Below are 17,971 nucleotides of genomic sequence, written 5' to 3'. Positions count from 1 at the left end.
CCAATGAAGAGCATGGCACCTCATGAGTATGCTACCTCAACTGGTCAAGACACTCCTGGCATGTGGCCTTCTTTTCATGGGAGAGGGAAATTAGTTCAGGAACAATACCTGTTCTTTTTTTTTTTTTTTTTAATTTTTAGGGAGTTCCCGTCACGGCTCAGCAGTTAACGAACCCAACTAGTATCCATGAGGATGTGGGTTTGATCCCTGGCCTTGTTCAGTGGGTTACAGATCCAGCATTGCCGTGAGCTGTGGTGTAGGTCGCAGATGCAGCTCAGATCCTGTGTTGCTGTGATTGTGGTGTAGGTTGGTGGCTATAGCTCCTATTCAACCCCTGGCCTGGGAACTTCCATATGCCATGGGTGCCACCTTAAAAAGACAAAAGATGAAAAAGAATTTTTTTTAGAGCCTTCAAAATGTTATTCACATTCACTTAATAATCAATACATGATCAGAAATGTAAACATGGATATATATTAACATTATATTAACAATTTGTCATACTTTATTGTTACTCTGTGTTTATCAGCTATCTTCCTCATTTACTCATTTTGATACCTCCAAAGCCTGGCACAGTGCCCGGCACAGGCTGCCTGACACATAAAAGGCATCTGAAAACAATCAGCTGAATGAACAAATAAATAAAGAGGAAGCAAGGCAGACAATTCCTGTTCTTAGAGAAGAATCCTATTTTGCCCATAAAAGAACTCTTTGTTTAGTCTTTGTTTCTTCCTCTATAATTTTCTATATTGTCCCACTTAGGGTTTAAAACAAAAACAAAGTACATTCCAATAAGGATGACACTGAGGCACCACTGAATAAAGTAGAATTTGCGAGGCAAAGTCATTTTCTCCTAAGCCTGGCTGTAGACTGCCCACCAGAACCTTCACTTGTGGGATTTTTCAGAGAAATGTTCACCTCTAGTTTGCTGGAAGAAATCTACGTAAGTAGAAGAACAAGAACGGAGTTTCTTTTGAATCATATGTGGATAATACAGAACAAGTATCCAAGGGAACTAAAGACATCTCTCCTACTACATTTTCATTTTCTCACAAATGGACCATCCATTAATGGAGTGTGAAAGAGTTATCTGAATATTTCATTTCTTAGTATTTTCCTGAGGGCATTGATTTTGTTATTTGACAAATATTTATTATTTATGATAATTATTAAATTTGTTATTTATTTGTTATATTGTTAAGGAACCATAAGGTAAATACAGTTATATAGGTGAAAGAAAACATAAGAAAGATGGACTACAGGCAGGGTGAATCTAGATCTTAGTTTTCTCAGGACCATCCTCGTCTACAACTTTGGTCCCAGCATAATCAAAGCACTCCTTTTCACTCCTGAAAACCTTATAGGTTTGGTCATTAAATTATATGGTCTCCCTGCTTATAGACCTATTCAGGTTACTCTTCCTAAACTTTGTGGAGACAGTATAGGGTTCAGAGTTAAACTATTTTCTTTTGGAGCGATGGTCAATATTATTAGTGTGAACACTATTAAATGAGAAATTTGGTTTCATAAGCTTTTGTAATTTCTAGCACTACACCTATCTAGATCTAGCCAATAAATAATTAAGAAAATTCACATATTGGGGCAAAATATCCCAAGCAAATCTGAGACAGAAGATGTGCTATGGTGACAGTGCCTGAGAATGTGAGTGGGTGACTCAGCAGATCAGGAACTAACTAAACTCCCGGTACCCTTAAATACATTCTCCACAGACATTATCAACTATACACATTTGGATTATATCAGGAAAAAGAAATCAGATGCTGCCATAGACTAGGTCATAAAAAATGGAAAAACAACTCAAAAACAAATGACAGTACATCATAATCATACCGATGAAAGTCTGCCTACACTGTCCTACAAACTGTTCCAACAATGTTCTAAAAATAAAGGGCAGCTTTTTCTTTGCCTATTTTTTTGAAACACTTTCTCAAAAGCTTTCAATGACTGCTTAAATTGGGGGGGGGGTGAATCTGCAGTATTTTGGATGAAAATATTCCAAATGGCTTTAATTTTTAAATCATTTTCGAGTCCTCGTAAGAATTTTAAAAGTACACACACAAAAAAAATACAAACAAAATATACTTCTGACAGTCAATTGTGAATCATTCTGTAGAAAGTGAATGCCAATCTTTAAAATCTGACCTTTAAAATCGAATCCCTTAAGTTAGAATTGTGATTTAAAAAAGATACAGTACTTTCTTCAAACTAAGTTAGATGTACTTCAAAATAACTTTTCTTTACACATATTTAGGATTTTATGACAATGCTACATTTTGTTTGGGATGATGCAGAAATCTTTTCAAAACATTCTCAAATTCTAAGTAGAGCAACTTTTGTTTGTTGTAAGCCTTGTGTTAGGATATTATATACTGTAGGCTTTTGCACAATTTTAAATTAAAGTACCTTTTCTCAGGTTACTACCATAAGCCTATATTGTTTACAAGATAATTGATAATTCATATATTTTCTTCCATGGCAATTAAGTGCCCACTTTACAGCAGGCACCACACTAAGCCTTTCCCTGGACCAGAGGTTCTCAATTAGAGGCAAATGTCTCAGGGGACATTTGACAATGTTTAAAGACATTTTCAGTTGTAAAAACTGAGAACATGCTACTGGTATCTAGTAGTAGAGGCCAGGACTGCTGCTAACCATTCTACAATGCATAAAAAAATCCCCTCATAGTCAAGAATTACCAAACCAAATTGTCAACAGTGCTGCTGTTAAGCAATCCTAACTCTAGATATTTGCAATTTGTGTTACTAAGACAATAACACTAGTAGCTCTTGCTAAAGCTCATTTACATATTTTTCACAGCTTAAAAACCCATAGTTATATATGGGAGGAGTAAGGAAGAAAAAGACAGGCTTTGTATTTGATGGACAGTAAAACCATATTTTTTTAAACTGTGGATTGATTCCTAGGAACAATATAAAATGTTATTTCCCTAATACTATACAAGAAGTTAATATTTCCAGAGTAAACCAATCATACCTTTTTCCCACTCCTAGGCATCTATCCAGAGAAAACCATGACTCGAAAAGATACATGCACCCCAGTGTTCACTACAGCACTATATACAATAGCCAAGACATGGAAACAACCTAAATGTCCATTGACAGAGGAGTGGATAAAGAAGAGGTGGTACATGTACATAATGGAATATTACTCAGCAATAAAAAAGAATGAAATAATGGCAACTGCAGCAACATGGATGGACCTAGAAATTATGCTAAGTGAAGTTAGTCAGACAGACACAAACATTACGTGCTATCACTTATATGTGGAATCTAAATAAAGGATACAATGAACTTACTTTCAGAACAGAAACTGATTTACAGATTGAAAAACTTAAGGTTACCAAAGGAGACAGGTTGTGGGGAGAAGGATGTGCTGAGGATTTGGGATGGAAATACTGTAAATTAGGTTGTGATAATGTCTGTATGACTACAAATATAATAAAATTTGTTGATTTAAAAAAATCATACCTTTTTAACTGCCATGATATATCCTTCCTCTTGAAACATTTTGAAAAATTCACACATGAATGTCTCTTTGAAACTTGACTAAGAGAAAAACACAGAGAATTTATATATGTTAAGCAAAGAACTAAGAATATAATGGACTATATTTTAAGTTTTAAGCTTAGGAATAGGCCTAAAGGGATTCAGTCATATACTTCAAGAGAATTATGGTCTTGGAGCTGAAGATATCTCTCAATACCTGCTGGATGATTATGGAACAAAAGATAGAAGGCTTTTGCACCTGTTAACTAGATTCTCTCCCCCATCTTAGATACAATTAAATTGTCTTCTTTAACAGGTGACTAAGACACAAAATTTAAAAAAGACAGTTACAGCGCGTGTGTGCGTGTGTGTGTGTGTGTGTGTGTGTGTGTGTGTGTTTTGTTTTGATTTAGAAGGGAGGGATGGAGAGAGAAGGGATTATAGGGTATAACAACATTTAGAAGTGTGAATACAAAGCAAAAAATATAAAGACTTACCTTGCTTTTGGACAGACTCCCCCAGCTTCCCAAAGTTTGAATGGTTTTTGAGATGAGAGTTAATGTCCTAATTGTCTGTGGATCCTAAAAATGTAGAAGACATAAAAGTCTTGTTAGGTTTTAATGAAATAGAATTTCTGTAAAAGTAGAATAGAGTAAATGAGCTACATTGCTCTACAACAGTGACTCAAAAATGTTCATTTAAACCAGTTAAAATCTAAGGATGAGCACAAGTCACAAGACTAAGGAATTAAGAGACTAAAGAAGCCACATGTAATTGCTAACTCCTCTCAAAGTAATTCTATCTAATGATATGTTACTTTTGAAAGCCAGAATTTAATAATGTTTGGGGGGGGTACAGTATGGCAGACAGGGTTACCTAACGAATTATATTCACTTTTGAAATGTCAATGGTATCTATTTTTTTCTACTTTATGACTTAAAATGGCTGTTTCCAAATTTTCTGTATTCAACCCATGGAGCATATCTAACCTGCTCAGAGCATAGTTAATAATTTTATGGCTTCTGCAATCAACTCTTTTCACTATGGAAGCAAAGACCTATGTATACCAGAAAGAACAGATATAAGTAAAATTAACTAAACAGTATTCCCTAATGAATCCTTGCAGTTTCCTTAAAAAAAAAAAAAAAGGTATAATTTACATAGAGTGAAATGAACAGATTTTAAATGTATATAGCCTGATGAGTTTTAAATGTATATAGTCTATACATCTCTATAACCAATTCCCTATTACATATAAAACAACTTTTTTTGGTTTTGGGAATTCAAATAAACAGTATCTGCCATCAAAAGACATATTCAAGAAAATTTAGATATAAAAATGCTTTAGCTTAGTGTTTGTTGACATTCCTTAATATTTTAGTATTCTCATACCAAAAATAGGCAGTGATTGTGAAGAAAAATGTAAGGCTATTCTCGAAAAGAAGGAATATCTGAGATACGATCATTACGATGTATTTATGAAACACTTATATACCTTAATTAAGGTTATTCAGAAAATATTTTAGCTACAATATCCAAGATTCCATTATGTCTTTAAAAGACCCCTCCAATTCTCTGTCTTTGAAGAATATAAAATTCTTAACAATGTGCTAACAACCTAAATTTGAACTGAATTTCATCAAGATTTTCCTATTCAATGTTGGTTTTAAAACTAGCGTTTTAGGTCATTATATCCTCGAACTAGAAAAAGTGAGTAAACGGCTTTTGTGTATGATTTCTTCATGTAAGAGGTTTGTTCAATAGGGCCCTCACCTCTATCTGATAATCATATAGTTTAGCTGCTGGCGATTCCCTGGTGCACTCTACATCTAAGCTGCTCTTTTCCCCCTGCTACCATCTGCCATCATAATTTTCCACAGATATTCAGAACTTTAGTTATACAGCATCTAGTACACAGCTTGGCACCTCAAACCAACACTATCCTTTTTTCCTTAGATAAAGTTGAACCATGTGAAACCGCTGTTGATTACTTCTGATCTACAAAAAAATAAAACAATTTCATATGGTTCACCGTAATACTGCTTTTTTTTCCCCTAAAAAAACCCGTTTTTTTTCTCCCCCTGAGATCCTTTCACTTTTTCTTTTAAAGACACTCTTTCTGAATCATCCAGGATATTGATCTGTTATCAATAAGCCCCCTTCTGTCTTTAGTTTCCCCCTTTCTGCGGTCTCTTCTCTATTCAAACCATACCAAGGTTTTCCTCTTTTGGAAAAGACTTATCATTTGATGTGCTCCCTCTCTGAGCTACCATCTTTCATTTATCAAACATTTACTGAGTATCTGCATGTCCTAGAAACTGTGCCATTTTCTTGGGTTACACAAATTTGAAAAATCTCCAGCCCCTGATGTTAAGGTATTGAAAAGTTCACAAGCAGAGGCGATAGATAGATAATGTCTGCCTTGGCCAAGTCTTGAAAAGGAGCTATCGATGAGAGAATAGGAGATAGGATGAGAAAGAAGGTTCAATCTTTTTTCTTCCCCACCTTAAACTCTGGAAAGAGTGTCTACGGTGTCAATGTTAACATACATAAGGCATATTTTTAGGTACTTATTTATTTTTAATTTTTTACAGCTACCACCTGCAGCAAATGGAAGTTCCCAGGCCAGGAAATGAACTGGAGCAGCAGTTGGGGCATATGCCACAGCAACGGTGAATCTGAGCTGCATCTGCAACCTACTGTGCAATTTGTGGCAATGCCAGATCCTTAAGCCACTGAGTGAGGTCAGGGATAGAACTTGCATCCTCAGAGAGACAATGTTGGGTCCTTAACCTGCTGAGCCATAGCAGAAACTCCCATAACCCAAAAATATACTTTAGGGCTGCACCTACAGCATATGGAGGTTCGCAGGCTAGGGGCTGAATTAGAGCTGCAGCTACTGGTCTATGCCACAGCCACAGCAACTTGGGTTCTGAGCCTCATCTACGACCTACACCACAGCTCACAGCAATGCCAGATCCTTAGCCCACTGAGTGAGGCCAGAGATCGAACCTGCATCCTCACGGAAACTAGTCAGGTTTGTTACCTCTGAGCCATGACAGCAATTCCCATATTTAATTAGTGTTTTTTTTTTTTTTTTTGGCTTTTTGTCTTTTTGTCTTTTGTCTTTTTTGTGTTGTTGTTGTTGCTATTTCTTGGGCCGCTCCCGCGGCATATGGAGGTTCCCAGGCTAGGGGTTGAATCGGAGCTGTAGCCACCGGCCTATGCCAGAGCCACAGCAACGCGGGATCCGAGCCGCGTCTGCAACCTACACCACAGCTCACGGTAACGCCGGATCGTTAACCCACTGAGCAAGCGCAGGGATCGAACCCGCAACCTCATGGTTCCTAGTCGGATTCGTTAACCACTGCGCCACAACGGGAACTCCTAATTAGTGTTTTTTTTAAAGCAGTATTTATTCATGTGTGTATGCACACACATGTACGTTACTGAATTTGCCCATGTCTTTTAGCAGCAGGGTAAGCTCACTTCTGATCTATTTCCTAGGTAAAACTGCATTCACTGACTTATTCCTTAATTTTCTGCAAGTGGATTTTCTTTCTAAACTGACTTCTCAAAATCCAAAAAACTTCTAAATGTTAAATCCAGTAACTTGTAATTAGTTCTCCACTCCAACCAATCTGTAACTTCCAAGGCTGGTGTTGACAGGTCATCGGGATCATTAGTTGCTCTCAATTTTTATAGCATGGATATACTCCTTACTTGATTAGTAAATCAGTGCTACTTTTAGATTTATGTATTTAGATTTATGTAGTCTTAGGTTATATATCTTATGTATTTGCTTTATTCCCCAATTAGAATGAAAAGTTCACTTAAAAGCAAAGTTATCAGTTTGAAGCAGCCCTTCTGGGAGACTGATTGGAAAGGTACACCTCAGCCACAGCAATGTAGGATCTGAGCCACGTCTTTGACCTACACCACAGCTCACGGCAACGCCGGATCCTTAACCCATTGAGCGAGGCCAGGGATTGAATCCTCAACCTCATGGTTCCTATTCAGATTCGTTTCTGCTGCGCCACTACAGGAACTCCAAGAAATTCTTGAACTGTGGTTTTCTTAGCTATAAATGGAGATGCTAATTGAATTTTACCCCACAGGGTTACTGGGAGGATTTAGTAAGTTTAGCAGAACATATAAAATACTTAGAATAAGACCTAATATAAGGTAAGCACTAAATAAATGTTGGCTTTTATTATTATTATTTGTTATAAAAATCTGCAACAGAAACAATTAGTAAGATTATAAAATATCTGGAACATAAAAGTTAAAAGAATTAGCAAAAGAAATAGAAACAGCAAAAATAAGTTTTAAAATTTGAAGAAACATGTAAATCTATGCAATGCAGATTCAGATTTAAGTAATTACATATGACTTCAGAACAAAAAGATTATATGCATTAAGTTTCAAATCTCACATATTTACAGTATTATCTCAGGTGAATAAAATGGTAAAAACATGGAGCTACTAAACAAATTTTGTTTCAATGAAAGTTTCTACATCTTTCAGAAATGAGCCACTTCACACTTCCATAAGATTTAAAAATATCTGCAGGATTAAACTAAACCTAGAACTAATGAAAGAAAAAAGCAACAACACCTGTATTATAGGAAATCTACAAATGAACACAACAGCAGAGGGGAAAGATGATGAATCCTCTTTGTACCCATCACCATGCTGCAACTATTACCAACATTTTATTACTCTTGTGTAGTGTATCTTTTAACAACAACAAATAGAATTTTCAGCCTTCTCTGAAAGACTGAAAATGGCTAAGAAAAATGCCCAGTAAATTTAAGTATCAGTTATAAGAAAACAGAGCCAAGTGAAGTTGGCTTGTTATTTTACCTTTTCTTTATTTTAATAAAAGTAAATAAAAATGGAATAAAGCTTTGAGAAGAACAACACTTACTGGATGATGAGGTCGCAAATGAAAAGTATGAGGTGATACTACTGCTACAGCAAAGAAACGAAGAAATACAAAGCTGCTCACTGCAGAATACTGAACATGAGGGTCATCTGCAGGAAAAAAAATGGTGAAATGTCATGCACAAAAACACCGAATTAAAAACCAAAGATGACAAAAGTAAAAAATACTGAAAAAAACATGTAAATTAAACAGATAAATATAATCTGTCTAGTTAAGAATAAGTTGATGAAATGATAGTAATGGTTATGACTAAACGAAAAAATCCTATGACTAAAAAAATTTTGAAAGAAATAAATAATAAAATGAAAGGCAAAGTTACTTAGGTTTTCAGAAATATTTTAATTTGGAAAAACTCTTCAGCTGTAAGAGACTTGAAATCACAGCAATAAAAATAAAAGTAGTATCCAGCACTGCTTACTGGTAATACTCTATAGGAGACTCTTCTAATTGCTAAGGAAATGCTTCCATTTAGGGTAAGCATCTTTCAATTTTTCCCTCAAAAATTTTGATAATATCAGAGGCAACTTTCAAGAGAAATTTTTACTTTTAAAAAGCTACCAATATTCCTTACAAAAAGGCAGATGAACTGAAGACAACTTGTGGCTTTGCTCAATCAGCTACAGCTTTTCAGACTGGGGTCAACAATCAATCAGATGGTAGTGGAGGCGGTGAGGAAAAGAATGTCTGTCTTTGACTGGAGTTTTTAACTTTCCTAATCACTCAGCAGGTGATCACCAACAGTCATTTAATTGGGAGTTCTTTAATAATACTTGCTTCCCATCATTGTCTCCTCCCCACCCCCACCATCTTCCCAGGATAGGAAGAACAAATGAGAAAACAGTGAAAATACTTTGACATCAAAACTACTGTCTACTGAGAATATGAAGACATATTAATACTTATGTCAACAAAAAGGAGTGTTAAGGAAATATGTTTGCATTCATTAAAAAACCATAAAATTATGCTGCAGGTGCAGCCCTAGAAAAGGCAAAAAGACAGGGGGGAAAAAAAAAAAAAGGAGTTCCCATCGTGGCACAGCGGTTAACGAATCTGACTAGGAACCATGAGGTTGCAGGTTCAATCCTGGCCTTACTTAGTGGGTTAAGGATCCGGCATTGCCATGAGCTGTGCTGTAGGTTGCAGACGCAGCTCAGATCTGGCGTTGCTGTGGCTCTGGTATAGGCCAGCGGCTATAGCTCCAATTAGACCCCTAGCCTGGGAACCTCCATATGCCACGGTGCGGCCCTAGAAAAGGCAAAAAGACAAAATAAAATAAAATAAAATGTTTTAGGTTACTCACATGCAGATTTGAGGCTAAGATTACTCAGTAGTGTAAAGTGCAGTGATTATTAACATGCTGTGGAGTGAGACCCTGCTTGATTGCAGGCCATGTCATGGACCTTGGGCAAATCATTTAACTTCTCTAAACCTCAATTTCATTAACGACTAAAGGCGGGCAATACCTACTTCGTGGTGTTGTGCAGGTAAGAGAGGAGATAATTCAAGCTACCAGTGTGCCTGCTCTCTAAGTCCTCACTGTGGTTATTATGATCTAGTTCACTATTTAAAAATATAATTTCAGTCAGAATTTCCTCTTTCCATATGTTAATGTCTCTGCTCCCCTTATTTTTGTTACAAAGTCTAGATTTAGAATACTTATTTCAAGTTAACTGTGTATATCTTGATTATAATTAGCAAAGATCTCTAGGTCTGAATTTACCTATATGTTGTTACCTCAATAACTTTGCCCTACCACTTTATACTTTAGGTAATTTCATGAAGAGGCAGATAACTGCACATACTTGCGGGCACATCCACACTTAATATGACAAAATAGCAAAATCTCTCCAGATGGTTACGGAAATAAATTTACAGTTCCACACAGCTAGGTAAGACTGATCATTTAAGTAGTTGCCTTATTCCTCACCCTCCCCCCTATTACAGGCAGATCTGGAAAGACAGCCCTAGTAAGTTTATTTACTTATCAGAGTGGCATATAATTAGAATGATTCCAAGTATTGACAATCAGAGATAGCAACTGTTAGTTTTATGAAATGTTTCTAAGCAAAGCCTTGACACAGCTGCCCTTGCAAAATTAGAGCATGCCAGTTATTGATATATGTACCTGAAAATTCTATGTATATTGTAACAGATGTTTCTAATGTCTAAAACCATTTATGCCAAAACCTCTCTCACCACCTAAATCTTAGCAGTCTCAAAACTGTCAAATCTAGTCAGTGGTATGGAACTAAAAATTCTCACTATCTGAATGCATGCAAGTGGAAAAGGTAGTGGGTAAAAGTGTTTTTTATCATATTTAACAGTCTTATGAGCACATGATGTATAAAGTTATGGTCCTCAATTTCTGCCTTTCTTAAAAACAGTGATGATTTTGATTTGCTTGCATAAAGTTGACATTACATTGAAAGAAACAGAATTATGTTTTGAGATTACAAGAAAATTAAATCAAGTGTTTCACTAAAAAGCTGTAACTATTCTGAAAAACAAAAGACTGTAATCACAAACTTTAAATGTTTCACAAAAAGCAAATACATAATAAATCTACAAAGAAATCAAATACAGAGAAAGAAATGGCGTATCTTAGTAAAACAAAGCACTTACTAGGAAATCTTTGAGTAGCCATTTGTCTCAGAGAATAAAAGATATCACACATTACAGTGGGGCAGCTCATACTTGACTTTACAATTGTACTGAATAACTTGTCTACATAGTAGCGCAGATTCTCCTGTAGGATTAAAAAAGGTAAATATTAAGGTTTAGACTTTTACACATCTTCAACAGCATTTATGGAAAAAAAAAAAGTAATGAAAACGAGGCATATCCAGCAGTCACTATCTAGTATTATAAAGCTTTACTTACCTTCTCTAACTCATTCAGTTAAAGGACAACTTGCATCCTGGCCTCATTTAATAAATTAGATTTAGACTAGTTAGATATATGCAGTGAATTTATGGAATAAACTTCATAAGAAACAAGAGAAAACAAAGTGATCAAAAGAGAAATCAGAGAGAAGTAACATTCTAAAAACTAGACATGGGAAATGCTGCACTGCTTCCCTCCATAAATCATGACGACAACATAAGTGGGAAATAGGTACACCATTAAGACCAACTGTAATGTAGTTACAAGGATAGCGAAAATTTACCTTATTATTTTCTACATTATCTCCCTCTTTCAATTTAATAGGATCAATTTCACAGGATTTTGAGGATTCACATATCTGGAAAATAAATTAATTTTTCATTTAATGCCCTTTTTAAAATAATTTGGCAAAATAAAAAGAATTACTATTTTCTGATCATACTAGTTAATTATAAAAATTAAAACTGTAACAAAGTTTGGAGTTCCCATCCTGGCTCAGTGGAAAGGAATCTGACTAGCATCCATGAGGATGCAGGTTTGATCCCTGGCCTCGCTATGTGGGTTAAGGATCCGGCGTTGCCGTGAGCTGTGATTTAGGTCACAGACTCGGCTCGGATCTGGCATTGCTGCTGGCTGTGGCACAGGCTGGCAGCTACAGCTCCAATAGGACCCCCTAGCCTGGGAACCTCCATATGCTGCAGGTGCGGCCCTAAAAAGAGACAAAACAAACAAAAAACTGTAACAAAGTTTAAAACCCCCCTATCCAGTGGTAACGTATATAATACACCAAAAGAACTATATTAGAAAGTATTGTTCATATATATGCAACTCTAGCTAAAATAAATCCTACAACATGCCTTTTAAATAAAAATCCACTGATGGAGATGTAAATCATTTATTTTGCTTCTAAAGTACTAAGCCTCATTCTTTCCATAATATGTGAATGGATATACTATTCCTATTAGTAGATCACTAATGAAAGAGATGTTATAATAAGGCCAAATCCTAGTTATTGGAGGTATATTCTGTACCTCATCTAGAATAGGTTTTAATGTTACTTTCAGGTAGTGCCCTCCCACTATTTTCATCATCTCATCCAGACATCGGGTAGCCAAGGAATTTCCTCTAAAAATTGTGTTTGCATCTCTGAAATACAAATAGAAATAAGGTGAAAACAAGAGTAATTAAACAAAGGCTGTAAAATCAATAACAAGAGATATCTGACTTTGGTCACATACAAAATTTTAGTAATTTTTACCAACCATTTAAAAGCTTGCTACAGAGTTTCTATCGTGGCTCAGCACTAAATGAACCTGACTAGCATCCATGAGGATGGGATTTGATCCCAGGCCTCACTCAATGGGTTAAGGATTCAGCGTTGCTATGAGCTGTGGTGTAGGTCACAGACACGGCTCAGATCCCACACTGCTGTGGCTGTGGCGTAGGCCAGCAGCTGTAGCTCCGATTCAACCCTTAGCCTGGGCACTTCCATATGTCATGGGTATGGCCCTAAAAAGACAAAATAAATAAATAAAAATTAAAAAATAAAAGCTTGCTATGATGGGAATTTTCAAACTTACCAAAACCACTTAACCAAAAATATTAAAAAAAGTAAGTTAACAACCAAAGAAAGCAAACTATATTTGAACCACAAAAGTAATGCGTGTTTAAAACAATACTGTTAGACTATGACAGGAACAGGAAGCCATCTGATTGCTTTTTATGTTACACGTGTGCATATAAGTGTGCTAAAGAATGGATAAGGGGAAAAAACTTGTGTTGTCCTGGTGTTTTATTTGTGATACCTGAATCATTACAATAAGAAGCAAAGATTAGGAATTCCTGCTGTGGCGCCACAGGATCAGCTGCATCTCTGGAGCACTAGGATGCAGGTTCAATCCCTGGCCCAGCACAGTGGGTTAAGGATCCTGAGTTGCTGTGGTTGTAGGTCACAACTGTCGTGGATCAGACCCCTGGCCAAGGAACTCCACATGTCTCGGGGAGGCCAAAAAAAAAAAAAAAAAAGAAAAGAAAAAGAAAAGAAACAAAGATTAGTAACAAAAATTTTTGACAGTGAATTAAAAAACCCCTCATTAATCATTAACTTTACTGTTGGTGGATACTGTTCAATAATTTAAAGAACTGCCTCTTATTACTTGCTAAGCAGTTCTCTTCAGACCTCCATACAATAAGGCTGGTCAATACTAAAGAACTGAGATCATAAAAACAACTTGGCAAATTAAGGTCCAATTTTAATAGCACATAACTGACATTTAGTAAAATATAACTCTTACTGTATATCCTTCAAGTCTAATTCAGCCACTGCAGTGGCAAAAGGAACAAGTTTATCATGGTGGAGCAGCAGTCGTACAAGGGGCAAAACAGCATCATTTTTATCTCGACATATTTCACCCAAAATGTAAGCAGCTGAGGCAGATATCGGCTAAAATACAGAAAGGTAGAAAAACAAGCACAAAATCAAGGAAGCATGATTAAACGATCAATCATTAGCCTTTAAAACTAATTCAAATATGTCCACTAACTGTAACTGTTGTATAGAATAATATTTAATCTTATAAATTTTTATCAGAAATGAAATTTCCACCATATATTGGTATATAGTACTCTGGTTCAGATAAAAAAAAATACATATATATATATATATATACACACACACACACACATGCACACACAGTGTATGTATGTATATGTGTGTATATATTTATATATGTATTTATATATATACATACACATACTGTTTCAATAAAACTTGATACTCTGAAATCTTTTTTTCATCATTTACAGAATTACTTTAGCCTTTTCATATTAGATCACACACTTAAGTTTTTTGAAGTACCTGAACATCTGGTGATTTTAGCAGCAGAGTTTTCAAAGGACCATAGTACTCTGAAGGAAGCACATAGTCTTCTGTATAACATATATTTAATCGAAGGGATCCCAGGTCATCCGTTTTAGATGACTTGTTTCCATTGTCTCTTGGTTGCAGCAAGTACCTAAAGTAAAAATACAATAAATTCTATGCAACAGTAATGGGCACTTAAGCCACTGAAGTAAATTAACAGCTAAGCTATTAAAAAAAAAAAAAAAAAAGTAAATCAGAGTTCCCATTGTGGCTCAGCGGTAACGAACCTGACTAGTATCCAGGAGGACTTGGGTTCGATCCCTGGCCCCACCCGGTGGGTTAAGGACCCCCTGTTGCTGTGAGCTGTGGTGTAGGCCAGCAGCTACAGCTCACATTTGACCCCTAGCTTGGGAACCTCCATATGCTGCAAGTGCAGCCCTAAAAAAAAAAAAGTAAATGAAAAAAGTCACCTTAATATTTATTTAAGTTAGGATACTTCATTAGCAGAGTATTACTCTTCGGAGGCTTAAAAAAAGACCAAAAAAAAGTAAATTAAAAAGTCTATTTAATAGTTATTTATGTTAAGTTAGGATACTTCATTAGCAGAGTATTACCCTTCAGAGGCTTAAAATTGGTAGTATATTGAACTAGAAAGCTAAAATAGATTTTTATCCAGGAAATAAAAAGTACAGATAATATAAAAAGCAAGATCTCAAAAGTGTTAAGAGTTAGATTAGCTTAAAGGTTAGGAAAAAATAATAAAAAGTAAAACATTTAAAACCCAACATGTAAAAAAATAACTTTCTACCAACTAAATTTCAGAAAGACACATTTAGTTGAAATAGATAAGACATGTTACAAGAAGGCGTGATTTCGTTTTAAAGTAAATCTTATATTGTGAAAATTTGAACTTATTTTTTAAAAGTTAATGATTAAAGGTTTATAATGAGATTTTTTAATATTAAAGGATTAAATGTGCAACTATATTGAAAATGCTTATTTGCAAAAAATCAGATTTACATGACTCTTTTTCAGGAAAGTAAAAGGCAACAAATATATATGTAAAAATAAAGGCTGCTTGAAGCATCCAACGAAAGAGAAATGTTTAGAAATCAAGAGAAGTTTGTAGGACCAAACCCAGAAAACTAAATTATTTTAAAAGACTTTTTATCATGGAAACTTAAAAATACATACAAAAGTAAAGAGTAACATACTGAATTTCTGTGTACCCATCACCTCAGCTTTAATAATTACCAACTTAAGGCTATTCTTGGAGTTCCCGTGGTGGCTCAGCAGAAACGAATCTGACTAGACATGAGGACACAGGTTTGATCCCTGGCCTCACTCAGTGGTTAAGGATCTGGCATTGCCCTGAGCTATGGTGTAGGTCACAGCTGCAGCTTGAATCTGGTGTTGCTGTGGCATAGGCCAGGGGCTACATCTCTGATTCAACCCCTAGCCTGGGAACCTCCGTAGCCCTAAAAAAGACCAAAAAAAAAAAAAAAGCTATTCTTGTTTCAGCTACATCTCTACTCATTCCACCTATCCCACTTCTGCATTATTTTAAAGCAATTTCCAAGTGTTTTAAAATTTCATCTATAAGTATTTCAGTACCTATAACTATATATATATTTAAACTCAAAAAAAAAATCATTATCCAGTCAGTATTTAATTTCTCCCAAACTTATAAACAGTTTTCTACAGTCTATTCAAATCTAAGGTTCACAGGTTGTAATTGGTCGGTAGCTTAAGTTTCTTGAATCTGTAGATTCCCTCTACCCACTAAGAAATCATGTAATTTAGCTATAGAATTGTCCACATCTAGGACTGTGTTAACTCTATTTCTACCTCCATGATGTCATTTAACATCTTTTTACCACCTCTGAATTTCCTGTATACTGGAGTTACACCTGGGGGCTTGGTTGGATTTAGATTTCATATTCTGGCAAGAACATTTCATTGACAGTGCTGTGTGGTTCCATCAAGAGGCATTAGTGTCTGTTTCTCTTTTTGTGATATTAGCAATCACTGGTAATCACTGCTGAGAGTCATTAATCTGCACAGGTGGCAAAGTGATAACTACAATTCTATCACTCCTTCATAAATTAGTTAGAATGTTTTTTATAAAGGAGTCAGTAGTTTTGATATTTACTATTGATATTTTCATTTACCTCCTCCCCTAACAGAATAACTTGTTTAAAAAATAGGAGTTCCCATTGTGGTGGCGCGGCAGAAACGAATCCAACTAGGAACCATGAGGTTGTGGGTTTGATCTCTGGTCTCGATCAGTGAGTCAAGGATCTGGCATTGCCGTGAGCTGTGGTGTAGGTCGCAGACGCAGCTCAGATCTGGTGTTGCTGTGGCTCTGGCATACACCGGCAGCTACAGCTCTGATTAGACCCCAGCCTGGAAACCTCCATATGCTGCAGGTGCGGCCCTGAAAAGACAAAAAGACAAAAAAAAATTAAAAATAGAAGGCAGGAGGATTTAACAGAATACTAGCTTTGAGAAAGATATGATGAAGACATAAAAGAGAACCAGAGAATTAACTAAGAAAAATTTAAAAGATGAAGGAATGGGAGTTCCCGTTGTGGCGCAGCAGAAAAGAATCCGACTAGTAACCAGGAGGTTGTGGGTTCGATCCCTGACCTCACTCAGTGGGTTAAGGATCTGGTGTGGCCGTGAACTGTAGTGCAGGTCACAGACGTAGCTAGGATCCTGCATTGCTGTGGTTGTGGCATAGGCTGGCAGCTGTAGCTCTGATTCAACTCCTAGCCTGGGAACCTTCATATGCCATGGCGCAACCCTAAAAAGCAAAAATTTAAAAAAAATTAAAAAAAATTAAAAAAAGGAAGATGAAGGAATGGCAATACAAGGAGAAGAAATTATACAGAAATTACATCACTACCCACAAGACAGGAATTTTGTCTCAGAAGACCAAACTTCAGAACTTCTACTCTCTGATCTGAGAAATAATGACCTAAAAGAATTTGCCTATGGAAATAACTAGAAAAAAAGCCTGTTGGCAAAGACAACTCTGAAATTCCTCTAAGAGAAGTCTAGTTGGCTGATTGCCAAGCACCCTGACATGGGCATTATGCTGGTCAATTTCCCATAATGCAGTGTACATTCTGTAGCCTTGGAAATTCAGATATCTAATTTTACAAGCATATCTAAAGGTGAACCTGAACTGCAGTGACTGAGCATGGAGTCTAATACATTTAAAGTAGAAGGCCAATGAAAATTATGAAAAGAAATACAGGTGACCCTTGAACAACATAGGCTTGAACTGCACAATTCCTGAATCAATGCCTTACAGATACTGAAGGAAGATGTGCAACAATCAAGTGACAGATACCTTCACTTTTTTATGATTAGTATATTTTATTATGGAAATGCTCACTCACAGAGGAGAAGAATGATAATATTAGTAATGAACATCCTCACCAGCACCCCTAAGCACATATCAATTAGCTTCAGCATTTCCCATTCCCCATAGTGTTTCATCTATATCTCTCACTTTGACTAATATGTTTTATATCTGTTAATACAATTTTTTGTTTGATCAATTCATTTTGTACCTGTTGGTAAGCTATTTGGAAAAGCCAAATTACCTATCAGAAGGTGCTGTGGGGGTGTATAGAGAAACAACATAAGAGATTTAGGGAGACTTAAGAATCTCTCAGCTAAGACATTGGTTTTGCCAAGGAAATAATTATGCTTTTAGAACGGAATCCCCTTGCCCCTTGA

The 17,971-nt window shown here is 36.0% G+C and overlaps 1 protein-coding gene across 4 annotated transcripts in view; it reads right to left on the bottom strand.

Moving 5' to 3' along the window:
- The window catches only part of RASA2 (RAS p21 protein activator 2), a 120,214-nt gene that overhangs the window by 19,845 nt on the left and 82,398 nt on the right, over positions 1 to 17,971 (bottom strand). For all 4 annotated transcript variants that reach the window (XM_047783628.1, XM_047783636.1, XM_047783654.1 and 1 more), the window contains exons 10-17: positions 14,216 to 14,372; positions 13,653 to 13,801; positions 12,390 to 12,504; positions 11,642 to 11,716; positions 11,098 to 11,221; positions 8,458 to 8,564; positions 4,025 to 4,108; positions 3,510 to 3,587 (exon numbers count right to left, since the gene is read on the bottom strand). In XM_047783628.1, coding sequence (XP_047639584.1) covers positions 3,510 to 3,587; positions 4,025 to 4,108; positions 8,458 to 8,564; positions 11,098 to 11,221; positions 11,642 to 11,716; positions 12,390 to 12,504; positions 13,653 to 13,801; positions 14,216 to 14,372 — 889 coding nt within the window. The remainder of the gene's footprint in view (positions 1 to 3,509; positions 3,588 to 4,024; positions 4,109 to 8,457; positions 8,565 to 11,097; positions 11,222 to 11,641; positions 11,717 to 12,389; positions 12,505 to 13,652; positions 13,802 to 14,215; positions 14,373 to 17,971) is intronic.

Source organism: Phacochoerus africanus, chromosome 1, assembly GCF_016906955.1.
Source record: "Phacochoerus africanus isolate WHEZ1 chromosome 1, ROS_Pafr_v1, whole genome shotgun sequence".
Taxonomy (NCBI): domain Eukaryota; kingdom Metazoa; phylum Chordata; class Mammalia; order Artiodactyla; family Suidae; genus Phacochoerus; species Phacochoerus africanus.
The sequence above is the reverse complement of the archived record's forward strand: the minus strand, read 5'-3'. Positions and strand labels throughout refer to the sequence as shown.